Raw genomic sequence first — 21,693 nt, forward strand, 5'->3', positions numbered from 1 at the left:
TATTATATGATCTGTATCACTCGTCTTCTCTAGGTAGAAAAAATATGGTTCTTGGCCTTTGATATTGGAAATGTCATGTCTTGGAAATGCTCATGAATAGCAGGAGAGATTTCATCGGTAGCATGGTAGTTTCTGAGCAATGATTTCTTCTGGGTAGTATCTATGCGCTGATTCATCAAACTTTCCCTTCTAGGCCTCCTTGTCTCTACCCTTCTTACTATTTCTACGAATAAAACTAGTTTTAGGCACAAACAAAAGTCGGTTTATAGATAAGAGAAAAATGCAGTTTTGGTACTCAAAATTTGACACATGAGGGTTTTAATTCCCAAATTTTGGATAAAAACAAATCTGATATCTAATTTTTCAATTATTGAGCACATTTAGTACCCTTGACGGATTTTTCTTAAATTGCTATCGAAAAAAGTTACGTGATAGTCACATGTTCGGCAGCTATTATATAAAAAAATGTCAAAAAATATAAAATATCATTCTGACACTAAGTGTCACGTACAATATCCCTTTAACACTAATTACAAAGTTTAAGAACTAATTTTTTTATCAATCAAAATATCCTTTTGACACTAAGTTTAAGGACTAATAATTTTATCAAAAGGATATTTTACATTTTTTGATTTTTTTTATATAATAGTTACCGGACATGTGACTATCACGTGACTCTTTCTAGTAGCAATTTGGGAAAAAATCATTAACGGTACTAAATGTACTAAAAAATTGAAGGTTTGGGTACCAAATTTGTTTTTATCCAAAATTTGGGCACTAAAACTGTTCATGTATCAAAGTTTAGATGTCAAAACTGCATTTTTCTCTTGTAGATAATATAGGCAGTCCAACACCCAGAATCGAGATGGATTAGCATTTAATGAGATGAATGGGAGATGGATTAGGATTGTGTTCTTTTTGATAACGGATTAGGTTATTTCAGAAGGTACATTGAATTACAATTTTGTAATTCCAATAATTCCAAATCATATCCGTAATATTTTTTCGTATCACTTAAATTCCATATCGTGTATATATATCCCATGATCCCATATGTAATTAATTTTTTTTTTTTTGTATAACACTTCAAAAATCATACTTGGCTTTCCATCTTCAAATTTTTGCTCTTTAATTGACCAAAAACAATTGTAGGCTTTTGTCGAATTTTGTCCAATTTTTCCCTATCTTTATGCATATTTGTGGTTATTTCTGATAAACGATGGTTAGATGTCTCAAATTTTTCTATTGTTAAATTTTTACACTCTAAGGTGTTAAGTATCACATGATTAAATTTAGGGGTATCTTTTTGGTGAATATTTGAAATTTTGTGACTTTTACACTTTATGGTTAACTTTTCTAAGTATTGTAAATATTTGTCTAACATTTTTTTTATGCAAATTGGTTCAACTCTTAATCTTAGTTCTCCATGTTTTAGAAATGAAGCTGGTTTATGTAATTGTTAATGCTTATTTATGAATAGTATTTGGCTATACTCAACTAGTATCGTTGCCTAGTAACCAGAGATCTTCACCAAAAGTGTCGACTTTCGCGTCAAAAAGCGACGATAACTATGAGTATGTAGTTTTTAAGCGATGATGGCTGAGTAACCGGGCTCCTTCATTTGGCCAATGTCGGAGTTCGCGTCAAAACGCTTAAATGGCTGAAGACTAAGCATTCCTCCTGAAAAAAAAAATCAATCAAGTATGGGGATATTTTAGAAAAAAGATGTGCTAATAGTGAAAAATGTGGAAGTGTTTTGAATGAATTGTTAGCCCACTGATCGATGAATTTTAATGTTGAGATTTTGCTTAATAGTCGAACCATTTGCTTATGGATGTTGGTTGAATATTTTATATTCTTAGATTAGTTAGTCATAAATTGAAAGAGTCATTGATCTGAAAGCAAACTGGAGAGATATTTCTTGAAAATTACCACTAATACTTGACATATATTTAATTGTATCTTGGCAATAGAAGATTTGAATAATAGCCATTGTTGAATCCGATTACTTGATTTGTTGTTCTCATGTTTGAGGACAAGCATGGTTCAGGTGTGGAGGAAATTGATAGGGTGTGAAATTATCATTTAATTCATAATTATTTTCCCTTTTATTCTAGCCAAATATTGTATTAATTGATCGATTCTACTTATATTTGGTATTTGGTGTTAATTGTAGGAAAATGAGCAAAACGTGACAAAAAGGGGCAATTTTTCAATTAATTTGATGGTGGCACGTTCGGAACCGAATTCCAAGTCCGAATCAAATTCAAGGCAGTATTGGAGGAAGATTTTGAAGATTTTAATCTTAATTATTAGTTTTAGTGTTGGATTTGGGAACTTGGAATATTATCTTAGTAGTTACCTTTTTCTATTTAGGAAACATGTAGTGTTATTGGTAGTAGAGTCCGAATAAGAAACAAAAAGAAAAAGCAAAGGACAGACCGTTTGAGGAAGTGTGGGCTTGTAACATTTACGGAGGGGAGATTAATTCATCAAAATCCGGCTCCCGTTTGATTACTACTTTTCTGGGGGAATAAAAGAGTAAGCCGGCAGACTAGTAGTTGGATTCTTTTCCTTCTTTTCGGCCGCAAGAGACAATGAGAAAAATTCTGTTCTTCTCCATGATGGGGAGCTAAATTCCCTTTTTCTAGTAGAAGGTTAACTTGAAGGCGCGGTTCCAAATATCTATGAGATCGAATTAATTTTATTTATTTCTTTTATTTATTGGTATTTGTACGTTTCCTGATTTAATTGCTTATGTTTGTTATGTTATTTGAATGTCAAGAGCCCGATATTCGAATTAACCTAATGATCTAATGCCAAATTAATTGATTGAATCCGTAATTGTTCGATTGATTAATACCAGTGGCGACTAGCGTGATTGGTTTCATATTAGGGAAACGTATGATCTAATTTAAACAAACCCTCGTAGCGTGTTTGTTGGTTAGGGTTGGGTTTTTCTAATTATTAATACAATCGAAAAATTAAATCCTACGGTCGTACCTAGAGTTATTTCTTGGTTAAGGAAATAGTTAATAGTCGTACATTGGCTATCGAAAAAATAAGAAAAGACTGGTTGTTTATCGCGTGTTTGACAACTATAACCAATCTATTAATGAGTAATTAAATTATCTTTGCATCGATGATCAGTTGAATGGACCATGTCTGAAAAGTTGCACCTTTGCCTAGAGTCGTATTGGTTATTGATTAATTCTTATGTGTATTTCTATTAGTTATTTTATTAGTTAGTTAATTAGTTATTTTATATTCTCCAAAAATCTCCCATACTTCGGATTCTGGAAGAAACGAATTATCTCTAATCCTTGTAGATTCGACCCGACTCACCACTATATACAAAATTTGTATTTTTTTTAAGTAGGTTATTATTATTATACAGACTCGACACCTGTCACAGTCTGAATGAATATGGCTACAAGCTTTCGGTGTCTTCATTACCTAAACAAGAAGTTCTTTTTTAAGTTGATATTAAAGTATTAGGCAGATGCTGATAACGACTAATTCGTTAAAAACAAAGAAATTGTCAAACGACCAGAACAAATAGGAATCATATAATGATTAGAGAACTCTTTGCAGCCATAAATCCATGATACGTCTCGACTGGATAGGTACGTACCGGCGGCCCGTGGTTTTGAGATGGTGTAACTCGTGTTGCTTTACTCGGGAATTTGACATTTTTCACCACGTTTTTTTTTTATTCTAAACGCTTCTTCGTTATCACTGCATTTGGCACACCAGCAAACTAATGCTGCAATACGAATTGGACTTTTTGCTCTTAATTAGCACAATCAAATAGACATCAAACTTTTCAAATAGTTTAGAAGAAGAGACAAAACTCCAGCTATTGTTCATCAAGCTTCAAACTTGTCATTGAAAAAAGGTAAATTACCTTTTATCCCCTGTAATTTGGTGTTTTAATACATAACTCTATATGATTTAAAAATTTATATATAACCCTCTTATATTTTGAGAAAATGTGTCATTGTTAATTTTTCTATTAAAACTAGTGGTCAATAGCAAAAATTCAAAATCAACTAATAAATTGATGATAAATTTACCCTTTCATTACTTCTTTTTTCTTCTGTCGCACCCCATATTTGAAAAAAATAAAATTTACTGTTTAAAATGAGTTCTAGAGAATATTGGCGGAAAAAATATATTTTTGATTAATTTAGGTTTAGGGAAAAAATGAGTTTTCGATTAATTTTTATTTGAAAATTAGTTTTTTATTCTCAATGAGTTTTTGATAAAATAAATAAAGAAAAAGGGCCTTGAATGTAGGAACATTATGCTAACCTGTCTTATCTCATTTTTTTTTCTCAATGATAGTGCATAAATTTTTCTTCATAAATTTAGAACTGTTAACCGTCCAAAGACTACTAAAAGCCTGGCTCAATCGCACAATTGAGAGTTTCAAGGTTTAGATTATATATATTGGTCAATTCACACAAAACATTATCGTATGCAAGTTCAAAGTTTTAATGAAGGCCTTCGGTTCTAAAGCACAAAAAATTTCTTGAAGCGAGAAGACCAAATAACAGAAGAAAGATACCAAGAAGGTCAAATAACAATCTTGTTAAAAATTGTGTATGTAGGCACCACAATTCTAAAGGAAAAGAATTGCACCTATTAAACTCCAAAGACTTAATAAATTTGAACTCTATAAACTACATTCAAGAAGACGTGTGAGACCAAATTAAATAATCAATATATATATATATATATATATATATATATATATATATATATATATAGAGAGACAGAGACAGAGAGCATTTTCAAACTATTAGACTTCTTTTTTATCTTCTAGACTTGGGGGAGTGCTCGCACATCGCGCGGGTGTTTGGTATCTGTGATTAGAGAGGATTTTTTATTGAATAAATAATAGTACATTTTAGAAAGAAATAGTCATCAAATATGACAAAACTAATAATAATACATTCTAATTGCAACACACACTTATACACTTTATTTTATTAATGCTTTTACAATTTTACCATTTTCCAAAGACCCCTATAGATGTCAGTTGAAAATCGCCAAAAAACAGACATAAGTTGTTTAAGACAAAGAAACATTCTCCAACGGTTAGTTATAGCAACGTGTTAATTGCACAACATGTTAATATGTTTTTATATTAATTGTATAACAAAAGACACACTTCAATTAAATGTGTGTATAACACCATTTCAGTAATTATACCAACACATGATCTTATATGAGTTGTATTCGATGCAAAAACGGTTGCAAAATAATTTCATATTCTAAAAATACCCAGAAATCTCCATAAATCAAAACTTTAAACTTACCAAAATGAGGGCATTTTGGTAAATATATCTAAACACATGCTGCCCTCAGTTATACCAAAAAATTTTTAAAAAAAAACTACACAACATTCCATATTTTCAAAAAATTCCGATTAATGCGGTTAAAATTCAAACCTCTTTGACCATAACTCATTCTTATATGGTATAAGGACAAAGAAATGAACTGACAGGTCATTTTAGTCCATATCATTACTTTCTTTTCTTTTCCAAAATGCAACAACAAATTGTATAAATGGTTCAATTTTCATACTTCTCCAAAATAGAGGAATACGATTGGATCGTATACGTTCTCAATTGTTTGGCCCTTCAAATCATAATAAAAAGGATTAGACATTTACTTCAATTATTTGCTCTTATTCGGGTAATGTATAGAACAACTTTGGTTAATAACAAAATCCTTCTTTTCTAATTAAACTGTTCGATAGATTGTGGTCCGCTCCCTGCTCCCCGTGATATATTTCAGTATTCTATTAGCGACTTGGGGCGTAACTCCGCTGGACGAGAATAAAACAAGAGATAATTTCAGAAACAATTGCAGCCATTTTTTTCTGAGGTTTAAAAAATTAATGAAACCTCCCCTAAAAATATGTGTGTTGGAAACAATTGATGATGTAAGCAAACAAAAAATTCAATAAATATCCAATATTGCCAAAAAAAATTATTTTTCTCTCTTAAACTTATTTTCACTTAAAATTTGTAATGTTTGTGAATAAAATCATAGCCTTTTTCATAGCCAAGGTAAGCGTAATTCAAACCTTGAAAGAAGTGGCCCCATTTATCAAAAATCTCAGGAGAGGTTTCTAAAATTATCCCATAAAACAAATAGCAAAAGGTGGTTTCGTAGTAGCTGATGCATAATGCATTGAACCTTATCGAAACCGTTAATTTTTATTCGTGTCTCGATAATGTTCAACTTCCTTGTCTTCACGAAGAAATTTGTTTTTGGCTTAGACCCTATTTGATAATCCAATTCATCATTTAAATTTAATGTAATGAGATCTTAACATATTCAAACCGTTTGACAACCAAAAATTGAACATCTTAATTAATTAAGTGGCACTGAATTTTCTAAGTAAAATTTGCTCCTAAAATTAAGTGATAAACGATTCACTTATTACTGAATATGATATGCATTCAAATGTATTAGATTTAATACTTAACAATTCAATAAGTTAATGGATTCAGATTTCATATTTCATATTTCAATATTTAAACTTCAGCTTTATTAATCGCACCCTTAGAGTCTAGATTAAATTGCTATTGTTCTCTTTGTCAACTGTGTACCTGTTATTTGGTTCCCTTCCTAGTTTCTTTTTTCTTTTTTAAAATTACAATTAAGGTAACTTCATTCCAAATTTAATTCGTTCAAACTTGTTATGCAGGAGTTGAATTTCAACCTTCAAATAAACAACGTCACCAAGATTATTCAACTAACACAATTGATTATTGGACCTAGTTGTGAATTTTACTAATGTCTCGCTCCAAACGCATTACTAGTCAATTTTACGCAGGATGCTTTCTTAGCCATCATGTAAATAAGGTTAATCATTCACATCTCATCTCTCTGAACAATTATTTACACAATTTGTTTGGTTTTTTGTCGCATCGCTTGTGCAATAAGGTCTAATAAAATCTTATGCTAAATCTTTATTCACTGATGATGTATTAGACAGTTTTGAGTTCTTCATTCTCTCGGCAGTGTTAGAATGACTTAATCAATAATCAACGGCATTGGCTCATTTATGCAATATATTTATTACATTATCAACACCTTACAAGACTGGTCGTGAGGAAAATATTTCTTTTACTCCGATTACTGAAAATATGTTTCTACAATTCCACTGTTGATTTAATGCGGATCTGAGAAGATCCAATCTGTCCCTCATCTTTTTTTTGTCGACACGATAGAATTCCTATAACCTAAACTAGTCTATTCTAGAGGGGAAGGGGAGGGGACTCGATGTGAGTAGAAACTCCATCGAAACTGGTCAATGAAAACCGTCACATATTGTGACAAATTTTGTGGGAGGCAAGGTTCGAACCCTTGACCTCCCGCACCACCAAGCCTAAGAAGGCTTGGGATGACCATTGGACCAAAGGCCCAATGGCTCAATCTGTCCCTCATCTGTTTAGTATGAAAACGTTGAAAGTACATTAGATTTTCAATAAACATTGTATCGTGTCCACCCATGAGAATTTCAAAACTGGACATTGTACTCGAATTAATTGTTCGAAAAATTTTGGATGCTTCTTGACAACTTTTACATGGTTGGTTCCCAAGGGAATTTAAATAGTGGTCTGCTATGTGATGTTTATCCTGAAATGGCAACTAGAGGGGGAGAAATGGATAATCTGTATGACAAATGGATAACTCATTTCATCAGCACACAACATTCCGAGAAACTATAAGGTTTGTTTTCAAGCAGTATTAGTGATGTACACCTTGGTAGATTGAGTTTGATTATTCTTCAAATTTGAAGCCCAGTGATGCAAGAATGACTGGCAAAATGATATGGACAAAAACAAACAAAAGGTCTACGCGAGAAATGACAAAATAAGCAGAATCAATCTTGAAAATTTATCAGTGGCAGGGGCTAGTTATCCGAGCACTTGCAATTTGGCTGACCTTGACAGCTGCTGAAGTTTCATTCTTTTATGTAACCAGCATGTGATTTCTGCTGCATGATTACTCCTTTTTGCTTTGTCCCATCAACCATTGCTCCTCAACATCTACTGGATTCTGCAGCTGCGAACACACATTCATCAATTATATCCGCAAAAATGGCCTAAAGATTATGGCTCATTGCTTTCAGCCAACTGGTAGTGGATTTTGCACTTTCATATAAAAAGAATTCCACAGTGCTTTCGGTCCTAGGCACATAAAAGGATCGCAATTTCACTATGATACAAAACCGTGCATTTCACTTACAAATATTTATGCAGCAAGTATCAAGTTAGTAATATTTTGTGAACGTTACAATGGTCAATCTGGTGCCATACATGTAAAAACTTTCACAGAAAATCAGGATGAATGTCTTCATCTACCCTTTGATCAACAAATTCAGTCTCAAATGCATTCGGATCACACCCTTGATTGGCTTGATTTTTGTTAGCTTTCCCACTCGCAGGCAATAGATTATCATCTTCTTCTGTTATGTAACAACTCCATTTTGAAGATCTCCATCCCTTTATTGTTGCTGACCGATTTCTCCCTGGCACCTCATCAGAATGTTTGACATTACCACCCTGAACTAAACAGCCTCTCCATTCGAACATTCCATGCATTGGCTCCTCGAGCTTCACTTCTTCCTGCCTATCAGCAGACTTTCCTTTAATTTCTGCTGCATAATTAGTCCTCTCTTGTTGTGTCCCTCTAACCCTTGCTCCCCTATATCTACTTGACGCGCCAGCTGCCAAGACAATTTCCACACAAATTCATCAACTAAACCACAAACATGGCCTGAAACAGTAAAGCTCTTTGGGTTCAACCAAATTTGTGGACATTTCAATGAATCCTGTAAATCAGTAATTTATTCTACACTTTCAGTCCTAGACAGGCATAACAGCAAGGATTTGGATATAAAACAAACATACCATTCGGCATTTGATCTATTTACCTTGAGAACTGCCTTTTGTTCTGACCAGGCTCTCACCAACATCCACTAGAATATTCTTCTCATCGCCATATTCACAATCTTTTGCGACATGACAACTCTTCAATTTAGGCTTTTTAAAAACTGGTTTAGGCATTTCAGTCACTATTTTGAGCTCAAATTCGTCCCCTGAAAATCAAATTACACAACAAAACTGAAAACATAAATAATTGGCTCACATATAAACTCAAAACTCATCAGATTTACAAATTCAAATCCACTGAACAAATTTAATCAATCATTTAACAGATTCGATAACAAATGTAGTCGTTACAGATAATTAATCTCACTTGCACCTAATTGTAAAATCAACAAGTAAATGGCTTGAGCATGAGATAGAAAAACCAAACCAGGATTTTCGCCGATATTTGGTATTTCTGAATCCTCCTCCTCTGGATCAATGTATTCGGTCCAATCGGTCCTTTTCAGCTTGCCATTGGGGGGAATTTTGTCTTCAATTTCTAGGGTTTCTTTGTCGTCATCCGCCGGGATCACATTTTGTTCGGCGAATTGGCGAGACATGTTGAAACTCTGGACGAATTCCCGAACGTCCTTGGCCATATATCCCTGAGCAAACACCTTGCGGACCGATTGCTTCTGGTTGCAGACCACACAAGTCCACTTGTTGCTACTCTTCTTCCGTTGCTTCACCTGCATATTTTTCAATTCCAATAGCAAGTCGCAAATTCTAAGTATTCAACACGCACTAACACATTGTGCTGCGTGCCTGTAAAACTAGAATAAGTGATAGGAGTTTGATTTACCTGCATGGTGGAGCATTGGCAGCATTGGAGGGCGAAAAACACCGTCGACGGCGGCATGGCGGATTAGATGGTAACACCGCCGGCGATTGTTTTTGGGTGGAAAGGAAATGAAGTTTGGGGATATTTTTTTGACTCCCTAGTAATTCTGGCGGGAGAATGGGGAATTTGACTTTTAGGAAATTGGCCAATTAGAGTCGTCTGGTCTCTGGCCCGGTCGTGAAGGTTGATTGAGTAAAAATGTAAAATGCTTTAGGCCAAGAAGTTGGGTTTCATTCCCTCTGTTGGTCTCTAAAGTGGCGTTGGGTTCGCATGTTGGAATTGGATTCGGATTCGAAATCATTCATTCTGAATTTGGAATGGAATCAATCATTACAATACATTTATTTGGTTCAGTGCCAAGAATGTATATCATTACTATAGTTTATGTTTGGTTCATTGACTCTTTGCAAATGGGATATAAGAAATTTTCACTAATTAAATATATTAGTATAAATGTATTAATAAATTTAGTATAACTAATTAATAATTTCTATTAGTAAACATGTATAATTATTAGTATAATTAATAATATCAATTATATTACATAGATTAATATATATTATATAAAACATATAACTAATAATATTATTATTATAAGTTTGTAACTAATTTAATTAAATATTATATATAATTAAATATAAATATAAAAATGTTATAATATAAATATTTAATTATAATTATATAATATATACAAATATTAATTATACTAATATTTTATATAAATATAATATATATTACATATTAAATATAGTTATTATTATATATTATTATATTTAAAATAATAATTATTATTATAATTATATAATTTATTAATATTATATACATGTATATATTATAATTATATGCACATATAATATACATTTATAAATATACATATATATTATAAATATATTATTATATGATATTAATAAATTTATAATATATATTATATAAATATAATTATATTTAACTAAATAATTATAATATATAACTATATAATATAATAATATCATTATTATAAGTTTGTAACTAATTAAATTAAATATTATATATACAATTAATTATAAATATACAAATGTTATAATATAAATATAAATATATAATTATATAATATATAAATATTAATTATACTAATATTTTATATAAATATAATGTATATTACATATTAAATATAGTTATTATTATATATTATTATATTTTAAAATAATAATTGTAATTATAATTATATAATTTATTAATATTATATACATGTATATATTATAATTATATGCACATATAATATACATTTATAAATATACATATATATTATAAATATATTATTATATAATATTAATAAATTTATAATATATATTATATAAATATAATTATATTTAACTAAATAATTATAATATATATTTATATAATATACTAATATTATAATAAAATATATAATAAAATATATTATATATATATGTATATATTATAATATAAATATAAAATTATATAATATATATAAATATTAATTATACTAAATATTATGTAATTATAAGATTTGGAAATCACACTTGAGTTTTGGACAAAACCCACAAACTTACTAAGAAATGGTGGAATGCTAAATTTTTAGATATCATTCCAAAATCTCAATTCCGATAGTAGTGAACCAAACATGAATTATGGGTTTATTCCAATTCCCCATTTTGAAACCCTTTTATCAAACGCCACCTAAGTAATGGGCCTTCTTGCTTCTATTGTATTTTTTTTTTGTTGTCGAAACGATAAGATTATATTGATTGAAATAGGAGTATATACAGGCGAGACTTGCTCGATGCTTTACAATGTGCATTTAGCACAATAGATTGGGGTTGACCCACTCTATATCAAAATAATTGCTCAAAGCTTGAGCGCTAAACAAACAGCTTAGATCATTCTTTTCATATTTTTCTATGCAAAAGGAGCATTTGTAAAACATATTACTTAGCTCGCGGATGTCCTCTATCAGGGTAGCCAGCCACACGTCTACTTTTTTTTTCCCTGAATTTGCTACAAAAGGTATGTACCAGGAACTCCAATACATACCAGCCTCCAACCTTGTTCCGCCGCTTTGCTCAAAGCCCACTTTACACCTTCAGCTTCATGTTGAAGTTGGTTTGAGCTTTTGCTTTCCCTCATTTTTCATCATATCACATCCTGCCCTCTATAGTCAGCTGCTACAATACCATACCCAATGGACTTTGATGCCTTGTTCCACTTGGTTGCTATTCTTATCTACATTCCTACTGTTCTATTGTCTGGGATTTGGCTATCTTCTTGTTCCTCCATTTGAAATGGTGCTGTTGTTTTTTCAATGCTACAACTCCTAGCCTTTTTTATCCCATCATTGAACTCCATCCATGCATTCCAGGCTTTGTTGATCACTTGTGTTGGATCATGTGTTTTGTTGTTGAACTCTTTCTCATTCATGCTTTTCCAAATTTGCCAAAGAATATATGTTGTAAGAGATATATGGTCCAGTCCCTGATCTCTCTGAATTGCTTCGAAAAATGCAGCCCACCAACTGTTGAAATTCTCAGTCAGCTTCTGGATCCCATCCCATTGTACCGGTGCAGCTTTCCAGATCTCCTTTGCTTTCTTGCATTTCAGCAGTAGATTTTCCAAAGTTTCTAACTCCTCCCCACACCCTGAGCATATAGGGTCTTCTTTTGACATTCTTCTCCAGATTAATTCTTTGACTGGAATTGCTTCTTTCAGGCCTTTCCATATGAAGATCTTAACTTTGTGACTGATTCTTAGGCTCCACAGCACTCTCCACATGTTATTCCTTCTTGGTATATTGCTAGACTCAATCCATTCTCTTCTCCCTCTGCCCTATTGTTCTTTCTTAGCCTAGATTGTCTTGTAGCCAGATTGCACCGTGTACTCCCCTTTTTGGTTTTCTGTCTAGAAGATGTTGTCCTCTCTTCCTGTGATGCTTATGGGGATCTTGAGAATGTTTTCAGCATCTCCCTGTTTGAAATTTTTGAAGATGAGATTTCTATTCCACCTGTAGCCTTCTATCAAGTTAGCAACTTTCTGAACTTGGCATTCTTCTGGCTTAGTTGTGACAGGCCTCCCTAAATGTTGGTTTGAAATCCATTGATCTTTCCAAATTCTTGTTGAAAATCCATTCCCTATCCTTTTCCGTATCCCCCATTGAAGCTCTTCTCTTGTACTCATAATGCTTTGCCAAAATCATGAGGCATTGTAGGGAGTTTTGTAATCCAGCACACTACAATTTAGGAAGTACTTGCTTTTCAGAATTTTGTTGGATAACAGATTTGGATTTTTTATGATTCTCCAAATCTGTTTAGCCAGCAAAGCTCTATTGAAGCTTTGAATTTCCTGGAATCCCATGCCACCTCGTTTTTTCTCTCTTGTCAACTGTTTCCAAGCTACCCAATGCACCTTATTCTTGTTATTTTTTTCTCCCCACCAAAAATTAGAAAGCATAGAGCTTATCTCTTTGCATAACCTACAAGGTAATTTGAAACAAGACATTATGTAAGTAGGCATTGCCATAGACACAGCTTTGATTAGAATTTCTTTCCCAGCTGAACTTAGAAGCTTATTTTTCCAGCTTAGCATTCTTCTTTTGATGTTATCCTTTGTGTAGTTAAACAGCTGTCCTTTAGACCTTGATATCACCATGGGCAGTCCTAGGTATTTCCCTTGCAATACTAGTTGAATACCTTCTAGTTCCTCACACACTTCCTCCTTTGTTGTCAAATTCACATTTTTGCTAAAAAACACACTAGATTTGTCTAAGTTAACCATCTGACCAGATTCTTGTTCATACATCTCTAGTATCCTCTTCAGCTCCTTTGCTTCTTGAGAGTTGGCTTTGCAGAAAATCAGGGAGTTATCAGCGAAAAAAAGATGGGTTATTGAGGGACCATGTCTGCTTATCTTTATGCCAGCCATATTCCTTGTTTATGTTGCTCTCTTCAGCAGGCTAGAGAAGCCTTCTAAACATATGAGGAATAGATAAGGTGACAGTGGGTCACCTTGTCTTATCCCTCTTTCTGGTACAATGTATTCCGTACGCTCTCTATTGATGTTAAAGAAGAAGGAGATTGTACTTATGCACTTCATAATCCATGTTATCTATTTGTCACAGAACCCCATTTTTTCCATCATAACTGGCAAAAAATGTCATTCTAATCTATTATAGGCCTTAGACATGTCAATCTTCACATTCATAAATCCATCCTTACCGTGTCTTTTATTTTTAAGATGATGCAAGTACTCGTGAGAGATAATGACGTTATCAAGAATATGTCTCCCAGGGATGAAAGCAGATTGATTAATGCTGATGCAATGATGCAAAATTGGTTTGAGTCTATTGACTAGAATTTTGGCAATAACTTTGTAAATCACACTATAAAGGCTAATGGGTCTGTATTGCTTGATGTTAGTGGGGCAAGGGACCTTTGGGATCAAGGAAATGATGGTATGGTTGATAGCTTTTAGCATATTACCAGAATGAAAAAAGCTTTTTATAGCATTTACCAGGTCTCCTTTGATTATATCCTAGAATTTTTGAAAAAAAAGGGTGGGACATCCTATATATACCAGGAGCCTTGTTGCTATCCATAGAGAAGATTGCAGATTTGATTTTCTTTTTTGTTACAACTTTAGTTAGATCCTGGTTCATAGCCTCAGATATGGATTTTGGGATTTCAGCTAGAATCTCATGATTACTACTCTCGGTTGATTTGGTGAAGAGTTGCCTGTAGTAGTTACCAATTTTATCTCCCAGTTCAGCCTCATTTTCTGCCCATGTCCCATCTTTCTTTTGTAGTTTCTGCATTCTATTCATCTTCCTTCTACCGTTAACCTATGCATGGAAGAACTGAGTATTCCTGTCTCCTTCTTGTAGCCATATGAGTCTCGCTTTCTGGCTCCAAAACATTTTCTCATCCCTGTAAGTTTCTTTCAACTGCATTTTGAGAGAAGCCTTTTCCTTCCTGATACTTGCCAGTGATGTTCCTTGGATCTGATCCAACTTCTCCTTCATACTCTCAATCCTTTTCCTAGAGTTCTTGTTGCTTTTGTTGCTCCATCTAAGTAGAACTATTCTGCAATTCCTCACTTTTGTCTTAATCTGAAACAGTCTGGACCCTTCTACATTCTTGTCCCAAGCTTCCTTGATTACCTCAGATATTCCTTCCTTTTGAAGCCATCTTTTGTCAATGAAGAATCTTTTTTTCCTGTTCCTATCCAAGGGGTTAGTATCCAATAGTAGAGCACTGTAATCAGACGCATGGGACTTAATGTGAGTGCATTTTGCCTTTTCAAAGTTCAGATTCCATTGTACATTGCTCAGTATCCTATCAAGCCTTTGTTTAATCTCACAATCTCGTCCCAGTTATTACTCCAGGTCCAAGGCTGTCATTTGTAACCAATGTCAACTAACTGATTCTCATTGATAAAGTTCTTGAAGTCATTGAAAGTCCACTCTTCTCTTATCTTTCCTCTCCATTTCTCCTCATTGGAACAAATGTCATTGAAATCCCCTACTATTATCCATCTATTACTCCATAGATGTTTCCTTCTTTGTATGACTGACCACTATTGTCTTCTTATTGAGTTATCACAGAAAGCATAGATCCCAACCATCCACCAGTCATTGTTGCTGCTTTGGTCCTCTATATAAGCCTCTAAAGTGAAGGCCATGTGTTGCACCTGCAGTACTTTGGTGTGTGCACTCCAGTATAGTACCATACCACCTGTTCTTTTCGTTGATTCCACTATATAGCCGTGTTCATAGTTTAGGATCCTTTGAATCTTTTCCATATATTGTTTCCTATTCTTAGTTTCACATAGAAACATCAATTATGGGGAGAGAAGTCTCTTGTACTCCTTCAAGTGGGGAACTGTCAAGGGGCTCCCTGCACCTTGGCAGTTCCACACCATAACCTTTATTGATCACTTGGCGTCTAGTGAAGGCTGGCACCTACCCCTTCCCCTGATCGTTCTATTTCCATTTCTTGGTCTCCCCCTCTGCTTTTTTTTTCTGAATATGTTCTATGGTCTCAGTGTCTATCATATTTTCATCATCCAATGCCAATTTCCTTTTGGTCGTTCCTATTTGGCTCAGACAATTGCCATCAATCTGTTGCAAAACCTTCTTTTCCTTTCCCAATGATATCCTTGTTGTTTTCCTTATTTTCCTTTCCTGTCTCTGAGGATGTTCTACTTGAGTGCTTTTGCTGCTTTGACTCACAGGTTTGGCATAACCATGTTACTGCTGTCCTCTTGGATAGTTAGACCAGATTTTTGCTTTGGTTCTTACAACTCCTTGTCCACCATTACTTCATCATCTTCATTATTTCCTTGAAATTCTGGTTTTTTTGCATCTTTCCATTTCTTGCAAAAGCTCCATCATCTTGCTACTGCTGGATGGTTGAGCTCCTGCCTGGACTTCCTCATTTATTATTTCCTCCACACTTCCAATACTTGTATGACTTCCTCCTCTCTCTTCCTTGCTGACCAGAATCTGTACCTGTAGTTCCTCATTCAACTTCCTTGGTATATAGTCCACTTTCTCCTTTGGTTTATTTATTTCCTTATCGCTTCCTTCCAGATTTTCCTTTTCCCTTGGAGCTGTGGATTCATGTTCCTTTTCCTGCCTTTTTGAGTTTTTCCTCACCAGTTCCTATTTTTCACCCCCCCAGTATTGCCTTTTGGAAGGAGATTTGTAGTTGTTATTCTCCTTTTGGGGTGAAAATTTCTCAAAATTTACTCTCAACCATGGACCATACTGGTTCTCTTGCTGACCATTTTCTACTGATATCTTTGACTTACAAGCCTTTACATTATGGCCTATAATCCCACATGTGTAGCAAAAGTCAGGACACCTTTCATATTTGAATTTAATCCATCTCATTAGTCCATTCATTTTGATAGTCCATTCATTTTGATTGCTGTTCCACGAAGCAATGGATGAAAATGTCAGCCATGACCTGTGCCTTTAGATGCTTTCCTTCTTTACCTCCATTTTGCGGAATAACTACTTCCCTGACTTCTTTAAACACTGCACCTACTTTCTTCCCTACCTCTTTAGAGATTCAATGTAAAGGAAGGTTCCACATTTGAACCCATAGTGGTGCTATTCTGAAGGCATTAGGATCATCCTCAATCCCCTTGTACCACTTACTCAGTACAAGTATTTGGTTATCTAAAATCCAAGGCCCTCCATTGACTATCCTTTCTCTAGTTTCCTCCCCCTTAATTCCGAACTGGAAGAAGTTTGGCCCTAGCTCAGTCATCTTGAGATCTTTCGGATAACCCAAAACATTTGCCACAAAATTTTTAACCCTAGTAAAATTAGCTATCTTATCTCCCCTGATTCTTCCCAACAGACTGGTCTGGCATTCCTGCCTGCCTATGCAAACATCTCCTACATCTAGGTCAGTCACACTGTATTCATGGCTATTTAAGGCCAACTTTTGCATAATTTCAGTCAACTCTTCCGCCATCGTAGTAATATGATATTTAGGTGGAATCCCACTTCTCTGTAGGTATGAACAGGATCTAACCAAATTTATACAGATGAGCACTCAAATCTACGTACTTCTACTAGGTAAATGCCTTTCTGGGAGAACAGAAATCAAGTAGACAAAGAAAAAGGAAGAAATAAAGGAGAGCAATAAATGTAATTAATGCAGAGAAATAGGTTAAGAAAGAAAACCTAAGTGAAACCCTGGCTTTAAGTAAGCATGTATTTATGGCTGCAAATTTCCGTACTATGACGTTCCATCTTCTTAGTTCCGACCAGCTTGTTTTTAAGATGTCCGAAGCTCCTGGAACCTGGGCAAACTCCTGTTCCGACAGGAATCAGCACTTACTATTGTTCTTGTTTGGAAATGCGGACAGATTCACCTTGATTGGTTGCAAAGTATCTAATTGTTTGCTTTTTGTCAGAGACTCTGATTTTGGGTTTTTGAAAGTTTGAAAAAATTTGCAGAGTTGGAAGGTTTTTGGCTCCCACTATTGGGGGGAAAAGCTCTCCTAGAGAGATAAAGAGCTCTCATAAGAGAGAGAGAGTAAGGTTGGTGTTTCTTGCCTCTATTGTACTAGGGGTTAAAACAAAAGTAGAGGTTGTTCCATTATTTGTACTCCAACTGATTACAGGTTCTCATTTTGAATAATTAGTAATTTTGATATTCTCATTTATTTTTGTATTTAAATTACAAATTTTTTAATAGCAAAAAAGCTAGCATAATCTACTAATCAAAGAGTAGCATTTGCTGATTTTAATTAAATGAGAACAAAAAGTTTTTGAACATCATGCTATTACAAAACTTCTATTCAAGTAGTAGACATTCACTAGACAACCACGAAATGCTCAGTTCGACTCTTAATTCCTCCCTTTTCTTTCTCTCCCTTTTGAACCAAAAACGAAATATCATGCTATTTGAGCACAACTTGCTCTTTTGATCTCCATTTTGGGAGTCTATCTTTCGAAGCTTTGAGCCTTTAATGAACAAGGAAAAGAGGATCCAATAATGTAAAGAGCAATATATTGCATACCAGCCAGCAACAGTCAAATGCAGACTAAGAAATGGCCAAATAATATATGTCCAAAGCATGCATACTATCCGGATATCAATTTCACTGCAGGAAACTTAGGGGAAGTAAGAAAACGCCGCTCTACTGAAGTTTGTACAGTTGCTGAGGTAGAGAACATTATCCCCGTTTACTCAGTCTATTAAGCCAAAAATCAATGGATAGTTTTACGCATCAGTGAGACCGTAGTCATTGGTACAATTCAGGCTTCAACACCCCAACATAGGGCAAGTTCCTGTACAGCTCTGCAAAGTCCAGTCCATAACCGACCACGAAATAATCTGGGCACTGTCAAAATGAAATTGTAGAATGGTCAACAAAGGCAGAAGCCATTTTGCAAGGTACAGAACAAAAGAATGGAAGCATCCAACTGTGACAGTGTGAAAATGTATAAACAAATAACAGTTCGTAGACAAGATTACTAGCTTCAAATTCAGCATAAAATTGTGACTCATGCTATTTGATCCTTCACAGTCATATGTGCTCTTCAGGAGCTAATTGCCAAGTGATTCTGAGAGTTAGTTTTCTTACCAAATGGACGAGCCTTTTCATAAGAGAAAATAAAAACCAAGTGATCTAAAGTGTGCCCATGATAGTAGATGATGCCTAGTACTAGTATGAACTTGAACTCACCCACTACCCTATACTAAAGCTTTTTAAACTATTAAGCAGAAGTATGCTTCTAATTTTGCCAAAAGATCATCAAGATTGGAGTAACAAAGCGATGGAAATTTTTACAGGTTCCAATTCCTTCAAAAACACTAGTTCTATCTACATAATGATTGGGTGGCATGACTTGTCCATTCCATTTTTTGCTTCTAAGTCAATGAAATGCCTGTTGTAGTTTGACTCATTCAATCATGGAAGCCTCTCAAGTCTCAAGCATATGTAGCATGGCTACTATTTAAATCAGGAGACATACAAAACAGATAATAACTTCATAGGGGTAAGCAGCAAACATTAATATAAGATCAACAACAGCCTATTGAATCTGCAGGTAGCCATGAAACTGGAAAATAATTTATGCCCCCTTTTTTCCTTTGTTCTGGGAAAGAGGGGGGAGGGCCTGAGGAACCAGTACTCAGACGTACATACTTGGAGAGAGAGAGAGAGAGAGATAGAGAGGGAGAGAGAGAACCTCAAAGCCACAGTAAAACTTTCCGCTTCCCACAAGTTCAAAATTGACTTTGCGCCTTTCTGGTTTGTTAAGAAGAGTACACACGGATACGGACAATGATCCTTTTGATTTCAAGTATTCAATGAGAAACGACAAAGTGCTTCCTGTATCTACAATGTCTTCCACCTAAAACCATGGCAAGAAACCAAATATACGTTTAAGAAGTCAGTGACATCCAACATAACAAAGAAAAGTATGAGCCATCCAAGTAAATCCGTAGGATGCCTCAAAAATATCAGCATACTAGGCACAAATGTGCATAGCTGTTGCAGCACTAAATTAAAGGTACTTTGGTCCAAATGCTTGTCAAACTTAATGGTAACCCACTTTGCCTTGAATTTTGTTCACAAGAGACCTTTAATTGTTAGCTTTTAAAGTTTTAGCAAACTGATATCTTAAAAAACTCTATAAGAAGGACTCATGAACACTTTAGGGATCATACTTGCGCTATTGACTACCAACATCATTGAATACTCAAAGTTATCTAATTCATCTAACCTGTTCTTGTACTCTAATTTCATCAGTCAAAGAGTTGTAGATTATCAAGCAATGAGATTTCAGGTCGCTAAGGCCATTGCTGCCCTGAATTCTCCCCAAGTACTAACTCGTATAAACAAACTACAAGGAATCCAATGAAATCATGTGTAACATGGTAACGATTGCAGGTCTATTGATGGGCAACTTCATCAGTACCAGATCAATACCAAGAACCTTTTATCAGTAATAAATAAAAACAAGAGCCTTTATCAGTCTGCAAATAGCTTCAACATATTAGAATATTATTAGCAAACATAAGCTTTCTCTCCACGTGTAATCCTGTATCTTAAAAGCTTTCGCTCGACATCCCATTAATCACAAACCCCCAGAAAAAGCATCCATCATAAACAGCCAAAAGGAGTAGTAATTCCCCAATCATAGCACGCTACAACCTGTTTAGTGCTAGCATTAAAAACGAGCAAACTAAAATAAACAAAAATTAAAAGCAAAAATAAGCGCTAATCCAATCCACTCACCACAATTACGTGCTTATCTCGGACATCAATCTTTAAATCGCATGTAATTTTCGGTTTACCACAGGAGACAGTCCCAGAACCATAGGATTCAATCCGAACAAAGTCAACGCTGATTGGCAGTTGAATCTTCCGAACAAGATCGGCTAAGAAAAGAAACGCGCCGGTGGCAACTCCAACCATAATGGGAGCAGAGGAAGATGACGAACTGTCAGAGTTGGTACTAAAATCTTGCGTTATTTGAGAAGCAAGTTCAGAAACTCTTTGAGAAATTTCTTGGTCAGTCCACAAGATTTTCTCAATGTGAGAATTCAAGTCCATTGCTGATATTATGAGGTTTGAGTTTGGAGAAGACGAGGATTTTGTTCGTGGGGTTTAAGGGGATGAGATGGTTTAGTTTCGTGCCGCCAAGAAGCAGGAGTCACAGATATGTCAAAGATATCGAAGCTTCTGAGGTTTCCGGTTCAAAATTGGAAATGGGTCGAGTAATTTGCTTGTTGGGCTACAGACTTTAAGTACACTTGCAAATTGCAGCCACCCCCCAAAATTTATCATTATTCTGAAAACCTTCTCCAAAGTTTCACATCACGGTATATGAGTACATAAGTTACTGCATCACTGTATACAAATATAGAGATAAAAAAAAAAGGTACGAGAAAGGTGTACTAATATATTTTTTGTGATATACTAAACACAAAGAAAAAAAAGTGTTGACAATTGCCACAAATCTCATAAGCATTTCTAAAAGCAAATGCAAATTGTGTTTTTTGCTCCTAAACCGTTTAAAAACCTTCATATTCACTTGATTCTCAAAATTATGTAAATGTTTTTATATTACAAGTAGTAACTTTTCATTAGATTTAAGAATTTCATTAAGCCAATTACAGATATAAAAAAAAAAATTTTCCTTACACTAGTAAAGTTATGAAGTTGTATGATTTCTGTTCAATACCAAATACAAACTCATAAAAGGAGATAATCAGTCTTTCCTTTACCAAACCTTTTTCTCTTTTTTGTATCCTTGAATGATTTGTTTGAGCTTTATCATTGATAAAAATATACAAGCACATCATCATATTAAGTCCTCAACATTAGTTTTTAGGTAGAAGAAAAATGATCAAGCAAACTCGTAGCATGTTGCGA

The 21,693-nt window shown here is 34.3% G+C and overlaps 3 protein-coding genes across 3 annotated transcripts; all 3 read right to left on the reverse strand.

Moving 5' to 3' along the window:
* Nucleotides 1-8,160: 8,160 nt before the first annotated feature.
* On the reverse strand, nucleotides 8,161-9,980 carry LOC113715201 (uncharacterized). The gene is made up of 4 exons (XM_027239444.2): nucleotides 9,760-9,980; nucleotides 9,346-9,646; nucleotides 8,960-9,124; nucleotides 8,161-8,752 (listed from the first exon to the last, which is right to left on the reverse strand). The coding sequence occupies exons 1-4, from the start codon at nucleotides 9,814-9,816 to the stop codon at nucleotides 8,355-8,357; spliced, it is 921 nt and encodes a 306-aa protein (XP_027095245.1). The 5' UTR covers nucleotides 9,817-9,980; the 3' UTR covers nucleotides 8,161-8,354.
* A 2,041-nt stretch (nucleotides 9,981-12,021) lies between these two features.
* Nucleotides 12,022-12,567, reverse strand: LOC113715030 (uncharacterized). The gene has a single exon (XM_027239179.1). The coding sequence runs from the start codon at nucleotides 12,565-12,567 to the stop codon at nucleotides 12,022-12,024; it is 546 nt and encodes a 181-aa protein (XP_027094980.1).
* Nucleotides 12,568-18,300: 5,733 nt separating this feature from the next.
* On the reverse strand, nucleotides 18,301-21,020 carry LOC113713706 (uncharacterized). Its single transcript, XM_027237493.2, has 3 exons — nucleotides 20,554-21,020; nucleotides 19,502-19,666; nucleotides 18,301-18,651 (listed from the first exon to the last, which is right to left on the reverse strand). The coding sequence occupies exons 1-3, from the start codon at nucleotides 20,869-20,871 to the stop codon at nucleotides 18,553-18,555; spliced, it is 582 nt and encodes a 193-aa protein (XP_027093294.1). The 5' UTR covers nucleotides 20,872-21,020; the 3' UTR covers nucleotides 18,301-18,552.
* Nucleotides 21,021-21,693: the final 673 nt, after the last annotated feature.

This window comes from Coffea arabica, chromosome 10c (assembly GCF_036785885.1).
Source record: "Coffea arabica cultivar ET-39 chromosome 10c, Coffea Arabica ET-39 HiFi, whole genome shotgun sequence".
In the NCBI taxonomy this organism is placed as follows: domain Eukaryota; kingdom Viridiplantae; phylum Streptophyta; class Magnoliopsida; order Gentianales; family Rubiaceae; genus Coffea; species Coffea arabica.